At 39.5% G+C, this 18,821-nt stretch overlaps 1 protein-coding gene across 4 annotated transcripts in view; it reads right to left on the bottom strand.

Annotated features, from left to right (window-relative positions):
* sacs (sacsin molecular chaperone) overlaps nt 1-18,821 on the bottom strand; it is a 75,307-nt gene that overhangs the window by 23,225 nt on the left and 33,261 nt on the right. For 2 of the 4 annotated variants that reach the window (XM_041801174.1, XM_041801193.1), the window contains 5 exons: nt 18,286-18,397; nt 15,892-16,038; nt 9,550-11,035; nt 9,338-9,429; nt 5,037-5,063 (listed from right to left, as the gene is read on the bottom strand). In XM_041801174.1, the coding sequence (XP_041657108.1) occupies nt 5,037-5,063; nt 9,338-9,429; nt 9,550-11,035; nt 15,892-16,038; nt 18,286-18,397 (1,864 nt within the window). Of the gene's footprint in view, nt 1-5,036; nt 5,064-8,241; nt 8,394-9,337; nt 9,430-9,549; nt 11,036-15,891; nt 16,039-18,285; nt 18,398-18,821 lie in introns of those variants that run through there. The other 2 variants (XM_041801202.1, XM_041801183.1) reach the window with 2 other exon arrangements.

The raw sequence follows: 18,821 nt of genomic DNA, 5'->3' as shown, positions 1-18,821 counted from the left end.
AGGGCATTGCAGCTTTAACCAACACATCCAATCTCATCAGATTGATTGGACTCCAGGTTGGCTGACTCCTGGCTCCAATTAGCTCTTGGAGAAGTCATTAGCCTAGAGGTTCACATACTTTTTCCACCCTGAACTGTGAATGTTTACATGTTTTGTTCAATAAAAACATGGAAACATATCATTTTTTTGTGCAGTATTAGTTTAAGCAGGCTGTGTTTGTCTATCGTTGTGACTTTGATGAAGATCAGAACACATTTGATGACCAATTTATGCAGAAATCCAAGAAATCTCAAAGGGTTCACATACTTTTTCTTGCAACTGTAAGCCATGGATTACAACCAGCATATTTACCTCTGAATGAATGACAAACTACCAATAAATCATTGCTGATGGGTTTATCAAGACTTATTCTGACAGAGTAGCCAATGACTGTTAGATGAACATACAGTTCCTAAGAAATGAATGTGGAACAAAAATATATGGACCCCCTCTTCATTAAGGGGTAGATTAGGAGTCTGAGCAAACTCTCCAGGGAGAAGTGAAATGCTTTGAGTATAACTGACCACAGGAGCTCATGATTTATCAATCAATCAGTCTTTGTTTATATAATGTCTATTCATAACCAAAGTTATTTTAACACACTTTACAAGGAGGGCAGGTCTAGACTGTACTGTCTGTTGTGGCCTATTATAATAATGACCTGTGTTAATCTCCATGAGCACAGCACTAGCAGTATTTAGCCCCGTTACAGTGACAAAAACCTTCCTTTCGACAGGGAGGGAATATCGAGCAGACCAGACTCTCTGCCAAAGCCGCGCTAGGGTTGGAAAGGGCTAGTACGAGGAGAACAGGACGAACAACAAAACAACAATAAAAAAATTTATGGCTGCCCTAGCAATAAAACTTATCTTGAGGAAACTGATTTGACTTTATTAATGATGGTGGCCATATTTGAAAAGATGAGCTGGGACAGTGTCTTAAGACAAGACAATATTATGAGAAAACAGAAGAATGAGAAAGAGAAGGCTGCTTCTGCCTTTTATGGCTTTATTTGATTCCTAGTTTTTTTTTAATGTTTTATCATTTTAACAACTTTTAACAACTATATTTACGTCCATTTATCTTCTTCCGCTTATCCGGGCCGGGTCATGAGATAAGCAGGCTATGGGTGTCAACCCAGACATCCCGTTCCCCAGCAACACTTTCCAACTTCTTCTGGGGGATCCTGAGGCATTGCCAGACAGGACAGGATTTGAATCCCTCCAGCACATTCCTGGTCTTCCCTAAGGTCTCCTTCCAGACGGACATGCCCAGAATACCTCCACGGAGAGGCAACCAGGAGGTCCTGATCAGATGCCCAAACCACCTCAACTGGCTCCTTTCAACGCCAAGAAGCAGCGGCTCTACTCCTAGCTCCCTCCGGATTTCTAAGCCCAGCCACACCGGAGAAAAACAAGACGACTCATTTCGGCCCCTTGGATCCAAAATCTCATTCTTTCAGTCATTACCCAGAGTTCACAACCATAGGTGAGGGTTGGGAGGTAGACCAACTGGTAAATTGAGAGCTTTGCCCCTCGGCTCAGCTCCCTCTTCACTACAACGGTCCGGCACAAGGCCTGCAGTACCACTGATGCTGCACCAATCTGCCCGTCAATCTCACGCTCCCTTTTACCCTCACTCGTGAACAAGATCCCAAGATACCTTAACTCCTTCCCTTGGGGCAAAGACTAACTCCCCAACCGGAAGGAGCAATCCGACGTTTTGTACCATTATATTTACGTAGTTCACGTCATTGATTTAATTCTGACTAAAGTCTAACCTGCACATAAATTGGCTTTAACACAGCACAGCAGAGGCAGCCTCCTACCTTTTCCCATTTAGATTATTTCCTAAAATGGAAGCCTCCAGCATGGCTGATGGTTAAAAAGCTCAGAGATATAAATTCATGTGAGGAGCTGACAGAATTACACACCAAGCTCTGTCAGATAACAGAGCTAAATGCTGTTTTTAAAGAGACTTCAAAACCTCAGGACACATTTACTGCTGAGGTTCTATCTGCTGGGCTATGAACACAAAACTCGGCGACTACTCTGCCTATTCCAGAGCCCTGTGTGGACATACAGGTGGAGGAGCACTTCCCACCGTTTACTACATACATGGCCTCGGCTGAGGGAGACACAACCAGCTCCTGCTCCACACCATGTCAAAGGAACCGCCGGGGGAGCGGGTAGGCGATAGAGGCCAGCAGGGGAGTAGCATACAGACATACGGAAGGATCTCATAGTAGAGCCGCTGCTCCTTCAATTAGAAAGGAGTGTCTTCCTATGCAGGTCTCTTGGGTTCAGACCCAGAACTCACTGGAGTCTGACCTAGGAGTGCCTCTAAATCCCTCAGAAGAAACTTGAAAATGTGGCTGGTGGGGAGGGTGACGTCTGGGCTGTCTTACTTTGCCTGCTGCCACTGTAACCCGACCCCAGATAAGCTGAAGAGGATGGATGGATGGATGGATGAATGGATGGATGGATGGATGGAGGGAGGAAGGGATGGATGGATGGATGGAGGGATGAATGGAGGAATGGATGGATGGATGGATGGAGGGAGGAAGGGATGGATGGAGGGATGAATGGGTGGATAGATAGATAGATGGATAGATGGATAGATGGATGGATGGATGGATGGATGTTGGATGGAGGGATGGATGGATGTATGGAGGGATGGATTGATGGAAGATGGATGGATAGATGGATGGATGGAGGGAAGGAGGAAGGGATGGATGGATGGATGGAGGGATGGAAGGAGGGAGGGATGGATGGATGGATGGAGGGATGGATGGATGATGGATGGAGGGATGGAAGGATGGAAGGAGGGATGGATGGATGGATGGAGGGAGAGATTGATGAGGGATGGATGGATGGATGGATGAATGGATGAAGGGTTGGATGGAGGGATGAATGGATGTATGGATGTATGGAGGGATGGATGGATGGATGGAGGGAGGAATGGATGGAAGTAGGGATGGATGGATGTATGGATGGATGGATAGAGGGGGAAGGGATGTATGGTGGATAGATGTATGGATGTATGGAAGGATGGATGGAGGAATAAATGGATGGATGGATGAGGGATAGTTGGATGGATGGAATGATGGCTGGATGGATGGAGGGAGGGATGGATGGATGGATGGGTATATGGAGGGATGGATGGATGGACGAATGGATGGATGGAGGGATGGTTGGATGGATGGGTATATGGAGGGATGGATGGACGGATGAATGGAGGAATGGATGGATGTATGCATGGATGGATGGATGGATGAATGATGGATGATGGAGGGATTGATGGAGGGATGGATGGATGGATGGATGGAGGAATGGATGGATGTATGGATGGATGGATGGATGATGGATGATGGAGTGATGGATGGATGGATGGAGGGAGGGATGGAGGAATGGATGGATGGATGGATGGATGATGGATGATAGATGGATGGTTTGAGGGAAGGAGGAAGGGATGGATGGATGGAGGGATGGAAGGAGGGAGGAAGGGATGGATGGATGGATGGATGGAGGGATGGAAGGATGGATGGATGGAGGGATGGAAGGATGGAAGGAGGGATGGATGGATGGATGGAGGGAGGGATGGATGAGGGATGGATGGATGGATAGATGATTGGATGAAGAGTTGGATGGAGGGATGAATGGATGTATGGATGTATGGAGGGATGGATGGATGGAGGGATGGATGGAGGGAGGAAGGGATGGAAGTAGGGATGGATGGATGTATGGATGGATGGATGGAGGGAGGAAGGGATGGATGGATGATGGATAGATGTATGGATGTATGGAAGGATGGATTGAGGAATGGATGGATGGATGGAGGGATAGTTGGATGGATGGAATGATGGCTGGATGGATGGAGGGAGGGATGGATGGATGGATGGGTATATGGAGGGATGGATGGATGGATGGATAAATGGAGGAATGGATGGATGTATGCATGGATGGATGGATGAATGATGGATGATGGAGGGATTGATGGAGAGATGGATGGATGGATGGATGGATGAAGGAATGGATGGATGGATGGATGGATGGATGAATGATGGAGTGATTGATGGATGGATGGATGGATGGAGGAATGGATGGATGGATGTATGGATGGATGGATGGATGGATGGAGGAATGTATGTATGTATGTATGGATGGATGGATGTATGGATGGATGGATGTATGGATTGAGGGATGGATGGAGGGAGGGAGGAAGGGATGGATGGAGGGATGTATGGATGTATGGATGGAGGGAGGGTTAGATGGATGGATGTATGGATGTATGGATGGAGGGATGGATGGATGTATAGATGGATGTATGGATGTATGGATGTATGGATGGATGGATGGATGGAGGGATGGATGGATGGACTTTTGTATTTACTCAGGTTTTCTTTGTTTAATATTAAAATTAATTTGACAATCTGAAAGATTTAAGTGGGACAAATATGCAAAAAAACACAAAATCAGGAAGGGGGAAAATACTTTTTCACAGCACTGCATGCTCAAGTTTGAGTCTGAGTCATCAGAGCTGAAGTCCTGTTGAGACAGGAGTCTGAAAATAAGGGCTGGAAATGGACCAGAGTCTGGGCCCTGGAATAAAACGGGGATCTGTGCACACATCTATATATGGATTTATTTAACTGTTTTTGGATCCTTTAAAGCATATTTACTACCAGCTTGCAACATTAGCTCCCTACATCTGTCTAAAGCAACACATGCAAATATGCATGCACAAACAATTCTGTTTTATAGCCACTCAAGTTTGTTGAATTTCGACACAACAGTCAACTCTACGAGTCAGGGAAATATTCTTTAAAAAGGGGCAAGCACCTGACGGCAGTCATGAACTAAGCTCAGAAATCTGCAGACTATCTTAGTACTTGTTTAGTACAGGTGTCAAAGTTCTGTGGTAGTCATTTAAAAACAATGCATTAGTACGGGTTAATTTAAACAAACTAAAAAACAATGACACACTGAGACTCCTACCTGAACACCCCCACAGATATGTCTGCACTGTAATTAGAATGGCATAAATAGAGAGTGTGAGAACGAATCTGACCCCTTTATAATTTTATTTAAAAAACAGGAAAAAAAACATATAGGTGGACAAACATACAGGCTAATGAGTGATACTACCAAAGCTCCTGATAGATCTTTAAATATTAATGTAAATGGTAAAAGGACTTGAGCTTGTATAGCTCTTTTCTAAGCCTCCGACCACTCAAAGCGCTTTTAGACTGCAGGTCTAATTCTGAACAGTCTAACTGTTAAAAAGTAGAATAAAACTTTTAGTAAGTGAAGACTTGTTAAAATAACAGTGGGCGTTGTTTCACAACTGCACCGAGTTTTTAAATCATAATAGGTCAGAATAAATCAGAGATGAGTTGGCCCGCAAAATCATATCATATTGTTATTATAACTGGCTATAAAATATGAGGTCTGCAGATTTCCTCCTGTATAAAAATGTAGACTTAACTTTGATGATATGAAATATCCTTAAGTCATAAAAATAAAAAATTAAGAGTAAAAATAATTAGCTAAAAAGACGTGGGAAAAGAAATTAATTTGTGTTTTCATTTAATATTTTCAATTTTGCATTGCATAATTATGACCTCAATTGATTATTTAAGCTTTTATTTCATATTTAGACATTTTACATGTATTATTTTGACATTATCTCATATATAGACACTGTCAATTTATTATTTCAACATTTTATCTCATATCTAGACATTGTCAATTTATAATTTAGACATTTTATCTCATATTTAGACATTTTCAATTTATAATTTAGACATTTTATCTCATATTTAGACATTTTGATTTACAATTCAGACATTTTATCTCATATTAAGACATTTTTAATTTATAATTTAGACATTTTATCTTATATTTAGACATTTTCAATTTACAATTTAGACATTTTATCTCATATTTAGACATTTTCTATTTACAATTTAGACATTTTATCTCATATTTAGACATTTTCAATTTCTTATCAGATGTTTTATCTCATATATAGACATTTTCAATTTACAATTCAGACATTTTCTCATATTTAGACCTTTTTTATTTATTATTTAGACATTTTATCTCATATTTAGACATTTTCAATTTACAATTCAGACATTTTCTCATATTTAGACCTTTTTTATTTATTATTTAGACATTTTATCTCATATTTAGACATTTTCAATTTACAATTTAGACATTTTATCTCATATTTAGATATTTTCAATTTACAATTTAGACATTTTATCTCATATTTAGACATTTTCGATTTACAATTTAGACATTTATCTCATATTTAGATATTTTCAATTTACAATTTAGACATTTTATCTCATATTTAGACATTTTCGATTTACAATTTAGACATTTTATCTCATATTTAGATATTTTCAATTTACAATTTAGACATTTTATCTCATGTTTAGACATTTTCTATTTACAATTTAGACATTTTATCTCATATTTAGACAGTTTCTATTTACAATTTAGACATTTTATCTCATATTTAGACATTTTCTATTTACAATTTAGACATTTTATCTCATATTTAGACAGTTTCAAATTATAATTTAGACATTTTATCTCATATTTAGACATTTTCAATTTACAATTTAGACATTTTATCTCATATTTAGACATTTTCAATTTACAATTTAGACATTTTATCTCATATTTAGACATTTTCTATTTACAATTTAGACATTTTATCTCATATTTAGACAGTATCAATTTATAATTTAGACATTTCATCTCATATATAGACATTTTCAATTTATTATCAGATGTTTTATCTCATATATAGACATTTTCAATTTATTATCAGACATTTTATCTCATATTTAGACATTTTCTATTTACAATTTAGACATTTTATCTCATATTTAGACATTTTCTATTTACAACTTAGACATTTTATCTCATATTTAGACATTTTCAATTTACAATTTAGACATTTTATCTCATATTTAGACATTTTCTATTTACAATTTAGACATTTGATCTCATATTTAGACAGTATCAATTTATAATTTAGACATTTCATCTCATATATAGACATTTTCAATTTATTATCAGATGTTTTATCTCATATATAGACATTTTCAATTTATTATCAGACATTTTATCTCATATTTAGACATTTTCTATTTACAATTTAGACATTTTATCTCATATTTAGACATTTTCTATTTACAATTCAGACATTTTATCTCATATTAAGACATTTTTAATTTATAATTTAGACATTTCATCTCATATTTAGACATTTTCAAATTATTATCAGACATTTTATCTCATATTTAGACATTTCAATTTATAATTTAGACATATTATCTCATATTAAGGCATTTTCAATTTACAATTCAGACATTTTATCTCATATTTAGACATTTTCAATTTATTTTGTTAGACATTTAATCTCATATCTAGACACTGTCAATTTATTATTTCAACATTTTATCTCATATCTAGACATTGTCAATTTATAATTTAGACATTTTATCTCATATTTAGACATTTTCAATTTATAATTTAGACATTTTATCTCATATTTAGACATTTCGATTTACAATTCAGACATTTTATCTCATATTAAGACATTTTTAATTTATAATTTAGACATTTTATCTTATATTTAGACATTTTCGATTTACAATTTAGACATTTTATCTCATATTTAGATATTTTCAATTTACAATTTAGACATTTTATCTCATATTTAGATATTTTCAATTTACAATGTAGACATTTTATATCATATTTAGACATTTTCAATTTACAATTTAGACATTTTATCTCATATTTAGACATTCCTAATTTATTGTTTTGACCCTTTTCCTTATATTTTGACCTTTTAGGTGCACAATTTAGATTCTAAGTCATATTTTTGCCTTTAAAACATGATTGTGACTATCTTTTATATATATTTATCTTTAACAAGTATTATTCTAACATCTAATTTATGTCATGTTTTGACCTTTTGCACTTTTGCACAATCATTTATCATCAGTGCTAATTTTTTACCCATAATTTATTACTGGTGAAAATGAGGTTGACAGTTTGGTTAAAAGTGGACCCTGTTAGGCCCTCAGGTTAGACCTTAAGTCAGAATCCGGCCCCCTCTGTGATTGAGTTTGACACCCCGCCGTGGAGAATCTCTGGGGAAATGTCAAGAGGGAGATGAGAGACCCCAGACTCAACAATCCAGACGAGCTGAAGGCTGCTATCAGAGCAACCTGGGCTTCATAACACCCCAGCAGGACCACAGACTGATCAGCTCCATGACACCAGTAGAGATGCAGGAATAAGTGTGAAAGGAGCTCAGGCCAAGTACTGAGTGGAGAAATGAACAAAATTTTCCAGAGGGTTGACATGTCTGTTTATTATTATTATTTTTTGACTGATGTTTTATGATAATATTTCAGACAGTGGGTTTTTTTTTTATTTTTGTGAGCTGTAAGCCGTAACCATCAAGACTGAAACTAAAAGTCTTGAAATGATGATTGAATGATTGCATTGTCGGTGCCAAATATCAGAATTTACTTGAATATTATATCAAACAGTTTTCTAGCCTCTAAACATTTTTCCCTGGCAATCTGACTCACTGTTTTACTTTGTCATGACTCTTTAAGGTGATGCCAATCAAGATTGTTATAGTTTGTATAGTGTTCTTACAAAACTAACCAAAATTCAAACAAAAATGGAGACAAAATATCCTTAGTTTTAGTCTTTAACACTACCATACTGGTACCTACACCAAAGCATGGGGAGTAAAATGGGCTGATTTGATTGGTCAAGACTTCACAGAGTGGTAGTTTATATCTGGAGTTGTATTCAAACTTTGTTTTTAGATAAAAAAATTAAAAAATAAATGAAGAGTAGCCTGATAAAATAGGTTAACTCAGCCCTGACATGTACCTGAAAAAACTAAGACTAGAACTAATAAAAACTAAACTAAAACCAATCAAAAAACAAAACAAAAAAAACCTAAACTAACAAACCAGCAGTAAAAACTCATGAAAACTAAACTGAAATGGAACCCAGAAAGTAAAAATGAAAAAACTAAAGAAAAATCCAAAACTATAATAACCTTGGTACCAATGACACAGACATTAACATGATCATAATCTGAAACCAGCAGGCCAAAGAAAAGCTAGCATGTGTGTTGAAAGTTTAAAAAATAAAAAAATACCAGGTTAAAAAAAGAAACGTCTCATTTTCAGTGCATGTCATGTGTTTTATTACATGATTTGAACCAAAATAGGGTTTTACATCACCTCTGGATTTTGCTGCTTTCTTTAAACTGCCCATGACTGAAGATTTGATGTTTTCAGATAAGAACCGACCCTCCAGACCAGGATACAGGGACCTGCAGTCAAGAGCAAGAGAAAACAGGCAACTTAGAGTTATACGGACAAGAAATGCATCTCAGTTGAAATACAGACCGTCAGCCTCTCAGTGTAATGAGAATGAACTCTTCTATCTCTACCTGGGGTATTCTTCAGATGCGATGTAAACGGCATCCTTTTCAGTGACAGAGGATGAAAAGGTTGTAAATGTCCCATCCTGCAGAGGCAGCAGCTCTAGACCAATGAGATCGCTGTAGTTAGCATCACTGAGTGCAAACTCGAGCAACAGCAGCTTCTCCTTTGAGGGACCTTTGTGTTTGTGCTTTCTCATAACCTGCCGCAGCAAAGACGCCGTCACTTTCTTCACGGTAGAAGACTCAGTTATGTAAGCAGTCAACACAGAGTCCACGACAGCAGGTACTTTTGCCACCTGCATTCCAGAGCTTTGGAGGTAGTGGATTACAGTCTCTGAAAAGTCCTTGTCTGAGTCCAGCTCTGAGAACACAACCTGCTCTACCTGTACCCAACTCATACTCAGAGAAAAAATCACCTTCTCCTTCAGCAGGTCTTCATAAAGTGGCTCGAGGATGGGTTTCCAACGGGACTTGACCAGCTTTGGGTCTGGCCAGGCCCTGTAGGTACCTGCAGGGGGAAGTGAAAAGTTTTGGCCTCGGTCTGACTGCACTCTTCTGACAGTGTCAGTTATGAGCGTGAAATAAACCCTAGGAGCAACAGTTCTTATCAGCATCTCATTCCACAGGGCGGCTGGGTCCCTCCACTGGTCCACTTCTCGCCACTTGATACTTCGACGGTTGTCTGTGAGGCCAAAGAAGCCACTGACATGAACTGGAAGCCCTGTCTCGCTCTCCTCTCCAGGAGGAAGAGGGAGGAAGCAAAATGCTCTTCCTGAGAAACCAGATGTGGCCCCTTTGTCTTCTTTATCAGCCAGAGAAAGAGGGAGGGCTATGCCAATAGTAGGCATGAACTTCAGTTCATCTGCCAGAGAGTCTAATTCTGCACACAGCCCTCGGCCCCCAACACCGTTACATACCAGCCAGGTCATCCTCTGACTCTCTTTGGCCGCTTCTTCTTGTGTCTCGGTCGTAACCATGTAAGTGATGCTCGTGATTTTAGAGGTGGGGACGCCATTGTTATAGCTGTCTACAGCCTGACTCAGGGTCTTTAGAGCATTTGGCCTTTCTAATTTGTCATTTCTGTTCTCTGCTGATGTGACCTGAAACAACATGCGCTCTGTACCATCACATTCCCTCACGTGCAAGGAAATCTTCTGTATGCTCTTCAGAAAGAGGAGCACTGTGTCTGCATCTGCTTTGAATGACTCAAAGAGCTCCAGGACCTTTTCTTTGTTGTAAATGTTCCCGCTCAGCTGAGAGGGTTTCATTCGGAGGGGGAAGCGAAACAAGGTTCCTGGAAAGCTGCCGTCTTTAATGGTTTTCTCAGAGCTTCCCAGAATCCCAATGAAGGGAGCAAACTGGTCAGCCAGTTCTGTGATCTCCTTAAGGTCTGTCTTCAAGTTCCAACATTGTCCAGACTCATGTACTCCAAACAGGGTCTGATGAGGGTCCAGCAAGGCAATCTGGTCTCCGCTGAATATGCCAGGAACATCTAAGAGGAGAACACCATCAATAAAAGTTAGTACAACTTCTTCATTCTGAGACTGAAGCAAACTGACGATTATTCTTGTCCCACTTAATGTGAAAATGTATTGTCTTGAGATGTTCCATTGTAAAAATGGCACATTTTTGTGTGATTTTTCATTGTTAACTGAACATATTTGTTATCTGGACTGGCTTCAAGACAAAATGTGACTTAAAGTAACTTCTCTTATATATATCATCATACTTTATAGACCAATTAAGTTGACAACATATGCTGAAACCTATTAACCTGACACACCAGAAGGATTTGTTTCAGACATCCATCTGGAGAACCTTCAATACTAAGCATTTGGGAAAGGGCAGAGGCTTAGAAAAAAAACTCAGAGTGTGATTGGATGAACACTCTGTCAGTCACATCTTTATGGGCCAATCAAAACAACAAAACACGTGACGTAGCCACGCCCGAAACTACTGCCCCTCGACGCTGATTGGTCCTGTCACTTTCTAGCCAGGTCCAAACAGTTCAGACGGGAGCTTTGCAGATGGATTGGCCAGTGAGAAACAAGGAAACGGGCGTATCCATCTGCTTTGCAAGGTTAGAAACCGATGAAAACAACAGAGATGGATGGATGAACAGGAAATTTCCATCTAGAAAAACCCAAAAAAAGTAAAAAAAGAAGACCTCAGTCTCAACTACAACTCCTGGCTAGCTTTAAAGCTAACAACAACTGCCAGTACTGAATGCTACCTACTGAGGTAGCATGGGGCGGCGCGTACAAACGCAGCGGCCCAGAACTCCATCACTAGCAGCAAAACAAAGCCCTACACGTACACCAAAACTGACAGCGTGTCACGGAGTTTACATCTCCCTGATGGAGATTATCCAGAGAACAGGGCGCTCCGAGACTGAAAGGAGCAGCACGCCTACAGCCAGTGGGGAGGAGGCAGAGACGGCAAGGTGGAAGCGGGGCAAACAAGCTAGGCTGCAGGCTAGGCTAAGAGCTGCCCCACATAAACCTGTCGTACTGAGCATCTTTCTCCTAGGTGTCTGCTCCCTTGCAAGCAGGATGGATGACGTGAGGCTGTGGATCTCTAACCATCGCTTGGATGACTCTGTTTGCTGATACAGAGGAGACTGGGGGTAATTTTCTGTTTTTACAATGCAATGACAATCAATCAATCAATCAATCAATCAATCAATCAATCACTGTCTGTTTGTCTGTCTGTCTGTCTGTCTAATAGATGAGAGCAGAAAACAAACAAATGATTGTGTGGGTGATTGCAGCCCCGTACTAATTCAACAGTAAGAATAATACATAAATGTGTTTTTTACATGCCTGGGTTAATACTCTGCTGCACTCATTGAAACCTTTCACAAAGTTGTTTTACTTCAAGCTTTCTTTTATACATCAGATCAGTGTTTTTGTGATTTGTTTCTCGCTCAAATCATTTATGAACTTAAAGAGGGGGTATTATACTTTTCCAATTTTTAAAACATAAATATAAAGTCACAATGTTAGGTGTCCATACATCACGTATGCAAATTTTCGAACCGCAAGATAAACCTTTGTGGCAGTAATCTTGGAATTAGCGTGTGAACTGATGAAAACGGTTCGTTGAAAATCTCGCCTATATTGTACTAAGATGAGATTTCGATGGAGCGAACTGATGAGGTCATCACAATAGGATCTCCTGACTGGTTCGTGGTTCGTCTGTGCTGCCGGCAAAGCAGAACAGACTGCCCCCACAAGGCCTTTTAGCCATTAGCCATTTAGCAACAGAGTAATTAAACACTTACCAAACAGATACGTCCTGCAGATGGATGCGCCCGTTTTTGTGTTTCTCACTGGCGAATCCATCTTGGAAAGCTCCCGTCTGAAACGTTTGGGCCCGGTTTGAAAGTGACAGGACCAATCAGCGTTGAGGGGCAGTAGTTTCGGGCGCGGCGGAGTCGTGATGCAAGCAAGCAGGGCTGCAACTATTCACTATTTTTTATGTCAACTGATCTATCAATAAATTTTCCAATTAGTTGATTAATCATTCGTTGTTTGGCATACTATTTTGGATCCCCATTTCACGCAAATAGTAGCAATTTAAAGTGTAGCAGTTCACCTGCCTTGAAGGTTACAAATAACTAAAGGTTGGCTTTCTTTAAAGTGACTGGTATGTCCATAAAGTAAATAAAGCAAACTGCCCATCCAAAGTCCAAAAGTACAAATAAAGCTTAATGTAAACAAATCAAACTTCCAGCCCAAGTGACTGAACAATAGATTAGAATGTCTTTAAATTGCAGTGCAGGAACATGAGCATGTCAACATGTTCTGGTGTGAGACTGGCTCTTTTCTTTGAGTAGTGAACTGCAAGTACAGATGAGTTTTTACCGGCCGGTATTTGATTTTACCAATATCAAAAACAATAATACGATGCGTTGACACTTAAATTTCCATGTCGACTAATTTTTATAGTCGAAATAAATGATTATGGCGGCTAATTGTTGCAGCCCTAGAGAGCCCTAGAGAAGAGTCCGGTGCAATTATGGCGGAAGACATTAGCGTGGATGCTGCTAAAGCGCCAGTTTTATCAGAACTTGACGACATTTCTTTGTTAAAAGAAAAAACAACAGCAGTGAGTTGTTTTCTTTTCAAAAACCACAAAAGTCGTCTACTGAAATGTCTACAGTCGCCATGGTTTGTGGTGTTATACAGTTCCCTATGGAGTTTAGTCCTTCGGTAGCAGCACAGCTCGCTGGCGGCTATGTCACTTGTTTTGTTTTTTTGATTGGCCTGAAAAGATGTGACAGACAGAACGTTCATCCAGTCACACTACGAGGTTTTTTTTTAAAGGCTCTGCCCTTTCCCAAACCCTGTCTATGAGAGGTTTTCCAGATGGATGTGTGAAAGGTGATCTATCAATATAGCTGTAATCGATCCCCCTTGTGTGTGCATGAATCAATCTGAGGTGTGTGGTCCCATTTCCACTCAACATGTACAGCCTGCAACTTAAAGACAAGTAGTTGATAGGCTCACAGAGATGAGGCTCAGGCTGTGAGCCTTCTGTATCAATGCAACCCCAATTCAAAAGAAGTTTGGGCACTGTAGAATGTAAAGAAAAACAGAATGCAGTGATGTGCAAATCTCAATGGCATTTGATGGTAGCAACACATCTCAAAAAAGTAGGGACAGGGTGAAGATTCTAGCTGCTCAACAGTCCTGGGTCTTTGCTGGTTTTTCCTTTTCTGATGCTCCAGATGTTTTCTGTTGGTGAAAGGTCTGGACTGCAGGCAGACCAGTTCAGGACCTGGACTCTCCTCCTGTGAAGCCATGCTGCTGTGATGGATGTGGTATGTGGTTTAGCATCATCTCACTGAAATAGTTAAGGCCTTCCCTGACAGAGACGTTGTCTGAATGGGAGCATATGTTGCTCTAAAACCTCTCTACTTCTCAGCATTGATAGTTCCTTTCCAGATGTTAGAGCTGCCCACACCATAGGCACTAATGCAACCCCATACCATCAAAGATGCAGGCTTTAGACCTGAGCCAGGAGAACAAGCTAGATGTTGCCTCTCCTCTTAAGTCCACAGGATATGGTTTCCAAAAAGAATTTCAGATTTTGATTCATCTGACAGGAGAACAGTTTTCCATGGCTTGTGGATGCCACAGCAAACTGTGTTGACAGAATGATTTCTGGAAGTGTTCCTGAGTCCATGCAGTGATATTCAGAATGGAATCCTGCCTGTTTTTAAGTGCAGTGGCCCCTGAGGGCCCAAAGATCACAAGTATCCAATATTGACCTCCAGCCTTGTCCTTTGCGCTCAGAGATTTCTCCAGATTCTCTGAATGCTTTGATATTATGGACTGCAGACGATGAAATATTCAACATCTTTGCAGTTTTACACTGAGTAACATTTTTCTGAAAATGCTCCAGTTTTAGACAGTGTTTCACAGATTTGTGGACCTCTGCCCATCTTTATGTCTGGGAGACTCTGCCTCTCTAAAATCTTCCTTTAATACACAGTCATGTTACTGACCTGTTGCTAATTAACCCAATTAGTTCCAAATGCTACTCCAGCAGACTTTTATTAGTACTATTCAATTTCCAGCCTTTTGTTGCCCTGTCCCTACTTATTTGAGATGTGTTGCTGCCTTCAAATTCTAAATAAGCTAATATTTTCATGAAATGGTAAAATGTCTCAGTTTCAACATCTGATATGTTGTTTATGTTCTATTGTGAATAAAATCTGTGTTATGAGATTAGACAATCATTGCATTCCTTTTTTATATTTGGAAAGTGCCCCATCTTTTTTGAAATTTGGGTTGTAATTACGTTTGTATAATATAGTTAAAAGGTCATCGTAAGTTGGATTAAGTCCTAGCTTAGACTAAATCATTAGTTTAAGTCTAGCAGACATGTTTTATGCTGCAAGTGAGATGATTGATGATTAGTGAAATACAGTGTAGGTAAACACCATGGGGAAGAAGCATTGACTTATTCACCATAACTGAGAGGTTTTTATGAGAACTTGTACTTCTACTCTTACAGGCCAAAATCTGTGGTATCTTGTGCTGTGTTTTAAGTGTAGTTTTCCTGTATTTTAGTACTTCGAGCAAACTTTAAACAGCATAATTGTTCCTTTTACCGGTTTTATTTTTAGACTAGAACTTTTACTTAAGCACATTTTAAGGTTATAGCACTTCTTTTACTTGCGTATTAGTCTTGCACATCTGCCACCTTTGGTAAACACCGAGTCTAACAACAACATTTTTCCAGTGTACTGCTTTACTCGGTATACTATCAGGTATTAAAGTCTGATTCTATATGAGGAAAAAGAATGTAGTGCAGGTTGGCAGTTAAGAAACTTCATACCTGTAATATGGTACACAGAATTAAATCCAATCCCAAATCTTCCAACTTTCAAAGGGTCATCTCTCTTCCTGCTCCTTGCAATTTCTTGGATGCCATTCCAGTCTTCTGAAGTGAACACAGCATCATTGTACACGTACAACGCAGTGCCTGCAATGAAGAGTTTTTAAACAAAAAGAGCAAAAACAAGAAAGGAAAAGATAAAAACTCCTCTTCCATTAGTTACACTTTACTGTTGTATTACGTCACACTATCAAACTGTTAGCCTATTATCAAAATGTTAGCCTATTATCAAAATGTTAGCCACAATTAAACTGTTAGCCCACTATCAAACTGTTACCCCACTGTCGAAATGTTAGCCTATAATCAAACTGTTAGCCTACTGTCAAACTGTTAGCCTATAATCAAACTGTTAGCCTACTGTCAAACTGTAACCCAACGATTAAACTGTTAGCCCACTATCAAACTCTTAGCCCACAATCGAACTGTTAGCCTACTATCAAACTGTTAGCCCACTATCAAACTGTCAGCCCACTATTAAACTGTTAGCCGACTATCAAACTCTTAGCCCACAATCGAACTGTTAGCCTACTATCAAAATGTTAGCCACAATTAAACTGTTAGCCCACTATCAAACTGTTACCCCACTGTCGAAATGTTAGCCTATAATCAAACTGTTAGCCTACTGTCAAACTGTTAGCCTATAATCAAACTGTTAGCCTACTGTCAAACTGTAACCCAACGATTAAACTGTTAGCCCACTATCAAACTGTTAGCCCACAATCGAACTGTTAGCCTACTATCAAACTGTTAGCCCACTATCAAACTGTCAGCCCACTATTAAACTGTTAGCCGACTATCAAACTCTTAGCCCACAATCGAACTGTTAGCCTACTATCAAACTGTTAGCCCACTATCGAACTGTTAGCCTACTATCAAACTGTTAGCCCACTATAGAACTGTTAGCCTACTATCAAACTCTTAGCCCACAATCGAACTGTTAGCCCACTATCAAACTGTTAGCCTATAATCAAACTGTTAGCCCACTATCAAACTGTCAGCCCACTATTAAACTGTTAGCCGACTATCAAACTCTTAGCCCACAATCGAACTGTTAGCCTACTATCAAACTGTTAGCCCACTATCGAACTGTTAGCCTACTATCAAACTGTTAGCCCACTATAGAACTGTTAGCCTACTATCAAACTCTTAGCCCACAATCGAACTGTTAGCCTACTATCAAACTGTTAGCCTATAATCAAACTGTTAGCCTACTGTCAAACTGTAACCCAACGATTAAACTGTTAGCCCACTATCAAACTCTTAGCCCACAATCGAACTGTTAGCCTACTATCAAACTGTTAGCCCACTATCAAACAGTCAGCCCACTATTAAACTGTTAGCCGACTATCAAACTCTTAGCCCACAATCGAACTGTTAGCCTACTATCAAACTGTTAGCCCACTATCGAACTGTTAGCCTACTATCAAACTGTTAGCCCACTATAGAACTGTTAGCCTACTATCAAATTCTTAGCCCACAATCGAACTGTTAGCCTACTATCAAACTGTTAGCCCACTATCAAACTGTTGGCCCACTATTGAACTCTTAGCCCACTATCAAACTCTTAGCCCACTATTGAAATGTTAGCCCACTATCAAACTGTTAGCACACTATCGCACCGTTAGCCTACTATCCAACTGTTAGCCCACTATTGAACTCTTAGCCTACTATCAAACTGTTAGCCTACTATCAAACCTTTAGCCCACTATCAAACTGTTAGCCCACTATTGATCTCTTAGCCCACTATCTAACTGTTAGCCTAGTATCAAACCTTTAGCCCACTATCAAACTGTTAGCCCACTATCAAACTGTTAACCCCCCCCGGAACTGTTAGCCCACTATCAAACTGTTAGCCCCCCACTATCAAACTGTTAGCCCACTATTGATCTCTTAGCCCACTATCAAACTGTTAGCCCCCCGGAACTGTTAGCCCACTATCAAACTGTTAGCCCCCTGGAACTGTTAGCCCACTATCAAACTGTTAGCCCACTATCAAACTGTTAGCCCCCCGGAACTGTTAGCCCACTATCAAACTGTTAGCCCCCTGGAACTGTTAGCCCACTATCAAACTGTTACCCCCCTGGAACTGTTAGCCCACTATCAAACTGTTAGCCCCCCGCAACTGTTAGCCCACTTTCAAACTGTTAGCCCACTATCAAACTGTACTTGTGTTGCCCCATTTTCATTCCCAGGAATGTCAGAGCAGAGGGTTAGCAACAGAACAACTGCTTGATGGCATGGCTGCCAGCACAAGGGCTTGAACTTTATTCAGTTTGACTGACAGCACGCCTCACTCATGAGTGTATCACATGTTTGCGTTCTTTAACGACTGACCTTGATACTGAGCCATGTTAGCGGACCACAGCGACTCCACTCCATACTCTCTTTCATTGTACAAAAACTTGACTTCAGTGGCTCCAGCATCTTCTGCATTCTGAATCAATTCCTTCAAGTGAAAACACAACAATCCACTCATTAAAGGGAAGGTCTTGTGGTTTTAAAACAGACAATGGAAATGACATCAGCTGATCTGGAGAATGCCTTTGTCCTAAAAGTTTGATGATTTATCACAGAAATCTGATGCCAAAGGAAAATAATATGCTTTCCTTTAATACAAGCTTAAAATCTTTGACACAGATCTGTGCACCTACAACAACTATAAAAAGGTCTCTATTGTAAGGTCTATGATAAAAAAAAAAAAGGGAATGTCTGCAGTATGCTTGAAGAGCAACTAAACCCCCAGATTTTTTTTCAGATGAAAACATTCAGTTCTACGAAGTAGTAGTATTTGCCTCCTTCCTGGTTTCTTATTTTTTGCATCTTTGTCACACTTAGATCTTCTGATCATTGGAGCCATCATCATGGAGCAT

This window comes from Cheilinus undulatus, linkage group 2 (assembly GCF_018320785.1).
Source record: "Cheilinus undulatus linkage group 2, ASM1832078v1, whole genome shotgun sequence".
Taxonomy (NCBI): Eukaryota; Metazoa; Chordata; class Actinopteri; order Labriformes; family Labridae; genus Cheilinus; species Cheilinus undulatus.
The sequence above is the reverse complement of the archived record's forward strand: the minus strand, read 5'-3'. Positions and strand labels throughout refer to the sequence as shown.